This window comes from Petaurus breviceps, unplaced genomic scaffold (assembly GCF_028583685.1).
Source record: "Petaurus breviceps papuanus isolate PSGF00001 unplaced genomic scaffold, PetGlider_PUasm1.0 37, whole genome shotgun sequence".
Lineage (NCBI taxonomy): Eukaryota > Metazoa > Chordata > Mammalia > Diprotodontia > Petauridae > Petaurus > Petaurus breviceps.
The window spans coordinates 27,383,347-27,387,695 of NW_027186296.1; the positions used below are offsets into that span (position 1 = coordinate 27,383,347).

The following is a 4,349-nucleotide window of genomic DNA, read 5'->3' on the forward strand; positions in this document are numbered from 1 at the left end:
TGGGAGCCAATCGTGCACTCCCCCGAGTGCAGGGCAGAGGAGTATGTGTTAAGAGGAGTCCGTGTTGATAAGGCACGTTCAATGCCACATCGGCCTTTCCCAACCTGGCAAAGTCGGCTCCCACAGCCCTGCGCTCAATGCCATGTCAGCCCTTTCGGCTCGGCAGAGTCCGCCTCCACATCTCCAAGCTCCTGCTCCTCAGAGGTCACGTGCACCCCCTCTGACGTCTTGTGATTGCCACAGTGTCTCTCACACTTGCGGCTCTATCAATAGAGACCATCTAGCAATGCTTTATCTTACAGATGAGGAAACCGAGGCCTGGAAAGGTTAAGCAGCTTTCCAAATCACATAAATAGTAATTAACAAAAGTGAGATTTGGCAGGCAGCCTGATATCTAGGGAAAACCATTGCACGTGGATCAAAGGACCTTGGTTCAAATTCCAGCCTACTGCTCTAACTTTGGATAAGTCTCTTTTCTTCTTCTTCTTCTTCTTCTTCTTCTTCTTCTTCTTCTTCTTCTTCTCCTCCTCCTCCTCCTCCTCCTCCTCCTCCTCCTCCTCCTCCTTCTCCTCCTGACTTCAGGGCTGGTGCTCTATTCACTGCACCACCTAGCCACCCCCTCTTAACTTCTTTCAGTCTGATTTTCCTCATCTGTAAAATAAGTGAATTGCATTAGATGAATTCTAAGGTCCCCAGATGGCTCAATTTATAGAGTGCTGGGCCTAGAGTGAGGAAGACTTGAGTTCAAATCTGGCCTCAGACACTTATTAGCTGTGTGACCTTGGGTAAAGCACTTAACTTCTATTTACCTTGGAGATAGCCAGGTGGCTGAGTGGCCAGAACATCGGGCCTAGAGTCAAGAAAACCTGAGTTCAAACCTGTCTTCAGACATTTACTAGCTGCATGACTCTGGGCAAGTCACTGAACACTGTTTGCCTCAGTTTCCTCATCTGTAAAATGAGCTAGAGAAGGAAATGGTAAACCACTCCAGTATTTTTGTCAAGAAATCCCCAAATGGGGGCAGGAAGAGTTGGACATGACTAAATGACTGAACAACAAAGTTCCTTCCGGCTGTAAGTCTATGAGCACATAATTCTCTAAGTCCCCATCACAGGCTTTTTGCCAATACACCAACGTTGCCTTGTTTACTTCTCTGAGGCAAGAGGTGCCTTTTTAAGCCTACTCCTTACATAACCTGCTTTGGGAGCTATGAAATACCTCCTTTCCTGTGACATTCATCATAGGTACAGGAGACAAAACAGTGTCAAATGTGAATAATGACCTGAAACTAGTCATTTGCTAATACTAGCAACAGGTCAGAGCACATTCTTGAAAACCAGATGCTTTGTGCACGAGACACATGCAATGTACGGTAACATTCAGGGCATAGTAATTCTCACAGTAAGAGGCACAGTCCCTGGGGTGGGGCTAACCCACCATTCTGTCCTATGTTTCTCTGCAGTGAGTTACTGCAGTCCCCCTCTATCAACTCATGTCTATTACAGCCTTAGAATATTAGTGTTAGAAGAGACCTTAGCAGTCACCTATTTCAACCTAATTTTATAGGTGAGATCCAGAGATGCCAAGCTTTAAGGTCACACAGTTATAGTGGAAGTATGTAGATGAGAACCCAAAATGCTTGACCTGTATTCTAATCTATACTGTGCTCAATTCAGTTTCATTCCAATTGAATTCAACAAGCATTAGGACTGACTATATATGCCAAGCACTTTGGCAGGGACTGGGGATTCAGAGATTAAAAAATGGAATCAGTTCCTGCCCACGGGGGACTTCATTCTCCTGGAATGACGTTTATGAGATAAAGTAATGATATGTTTACCTTAGTCTTTTAAAAGAGAACTGCAACTTTGTCGGTGTGTGTACTTTCTCCGCTTATCTAGGTTGCATTTTCTTCCTAGGTTAATTTATAGGAGCATGATTTCAAGCTGGAAGAAAATTTGGAGGTCATTGAGCTCAGTACCTCTTTTTTTTTAAGCATTTAAAACATTTTACAATAATTTTATTGATATAATTTGTGTATATATCACCTACATTTCCCTCCCCATTCATCTTACCATGGAGCCATCCTTTATAATAAAGAATAAAAAGAGGAAAAATAAAATGAAACATTTCAGCAAAACCAATATATCAAAAAAAATCTGATGTCACCTGCCATGGTCCACACCCATTGGCCCATGCCTCTGCAAAGGAGCAGAGGAAAGTTCCTTCTCATATCTTTTCTTGTTTTTTTTTTTTTGGGGGGGTAGCTTTTTGGAGGGGGGAGGGCAGGGCAATTGGGGTTAAGTGACTTGTCCAAGGTCACATGGCTAGTAAGTGTTAAGTGTGTGAGGCCAGATTTGAACTCAGGTCCTCCTGACTTCAAGGCCTGTGCTCTATTCACTGCACCACCTAGCCACCCTGATATCTTTTCTTTAGAATCAAACTTGGTCATTATAATTTCATAGCATTCAGATTTTTTTAATTGTTGATTTTTGAATTATTTTCTCTGTTTGTAGTGTTGTTATTATGTATATTGTTTTCCTGATTCTGCTTACTTCATTTTATATCGTTCATGTAAGTCTTCCCATGCTTCTCTTTATTCATCATGTTCATGTCTTAAAGCACAGTAATATTCCCTTATATTGTTTTGTTTAGCTGTTCTGTGATTGATGGACTTTTATCTTATTTCTAGTACTTTTCTACTATACAGAGTGCTGCCACAAACATTTTGGTATATAGAGAGAGACTTTTTTTTTTTGGTCATTGGCCTCTTTGCATATATGCCTCCTCATGGAATGAATATCTAGATGAAAGAATATGGAGAATTTAGTCACTGTCTTTGCATGATACCAAATTACTTTCAAGAATCCCAGCCCCTTATTTTTACAGATGAGGAAACTAAGGCATAGAGGTTAAGGTGATAGATTTGCTTATGGTGTCTAAGTAGCTGGTAGGTGTTTAAGGTAGGAAATAAACCCAAGTCTTCCTTAATGCAAGTCCAGTGCCCTATCCTCTATACCATACTGACTCTCAGTTGCTGTAGGGAGAGAATTAAGCACCTTCTAGTGAAGGTGGCTAACTTTCTGCTCATGTGCTTCTCCATACTTAACTAGATCAGTCTACAGTCAACAGATGGGAAACCATTTATGAGTCTATAAACAGAACTTTTCAACTTGGTAAAATCTGTCAGTTTATGATTTCTGTTGGCATAGCCATTAAAAACCTGGAGTTGCCTCTGTGACATGAGTAGCATCCAAATAATATTTTAGTGGAGGAAGGGGATGATGAGTTAGTATAGGGATTTCATAAGGGTCTTGTGGATAAAGCAGGCTTAATCAAGCCTTCCTATCCACTTTCCAGTAGCAGATGCTCTCTAAATGGCTAATTTGGTGGTAAGCCAGCAGCCATGCCCATGAGAAATGAAAGACAGCTTGTGCATAATCTAATAAAATTTATGAAAGGCTGTACATACATATGTATGTGGGCATATATACATATATGAACATGTATATGTATTTATATATATAAATAAATTTAAAACTTTTTGCCAGCAGAGGCCATACAGGATAGAAACATTGGATGCTGAAGGTACCTCTGGGAAGTCTGAATTTTTTCTCAGGTCTGCAGACTGAGTCAGCTTGTGAGAGACAACATCACAAAAATCACTGCCCAGATATGATTCCCCTCACATTTGGGGAAAATCCCATCTCTGATATATGCTAGTGATATTTTAGCAGCTTATTTTTTTGCTAGGAGTTCTAGAGCAATGATCAGTGGAGAAACAAGATGTTACTTCTACTTCTAAATCTTCATTTTGAGATATTTGAGCATTATGTAATAGGCTGAGGGTTCATAGGCTCAATAGAGCCCTGAGGCTGGAAAAGGGATCTTAGAAATCATCTACTTCAACCCTCTAATTTTTTTTTACAGATGAGGAAACTGAGGCCCAGAGGTTCAGATATATTAAATGACTTGCCCACACAGTTAGTAAGTATAAGAATGGGTATTTGAATGCATGTGCTTTGTCTCCAAGTTCATTTTTTTGGTACTATTCCATGCTACTGCTTAAGGGGCAAGGGAGGGAAATGAAAGAGTAAGGGAGAGAAGATTCTGACTCACCCCATAGTTAACTTCGCAAATATATTGTTCACAGCATAGAGGTGGGAGCCTGTTGTCTCATAGTTTAGGTTAGAGGCTCCAAAATATTTGACCCTGTTCTTTCATACAGAAGGATTCTATCTATCCATCCATCTATCCATCCATCGATTCATCTGTCTGTCTATCTGTCTGTCTGTCTGTCTGTCTATCTATCTATCTATCTATCTATCTATCTATCTATCTATCTATCT

At 40.6% G+C, this 4,349-nt stretch overlaps 1 protein-coding gene across 4 annotated transcripts in view; it reads left to right on the top strand.

The window, feature by feature from the left end:
• The window catches only part of MYZAP (myocardial zonula adherens protein), a 106,065-nt gene that overhangs the window by 21,798 nt on the left and 79,918 nt on the right, over positions 1-4,349 (top strand). For 2 of the 4 annotated variants that reach the window (XM_069098143.1, XM_069098145.1), the window contains exon 3: positions 3,931-3,987. The exons of the other annotated variants lie outside the window; for them this stretch is intronic. In XM_069098143.1, coding sequence (XP_068954244.1) covers positions 3,931-3,987 — 57 coding nt within the window. The remainder of the gene's footprint in view (positions 1-3,930; positions 3,988-4,349) is intronic. 4 annotated transcript variants of the gene reach the window in all.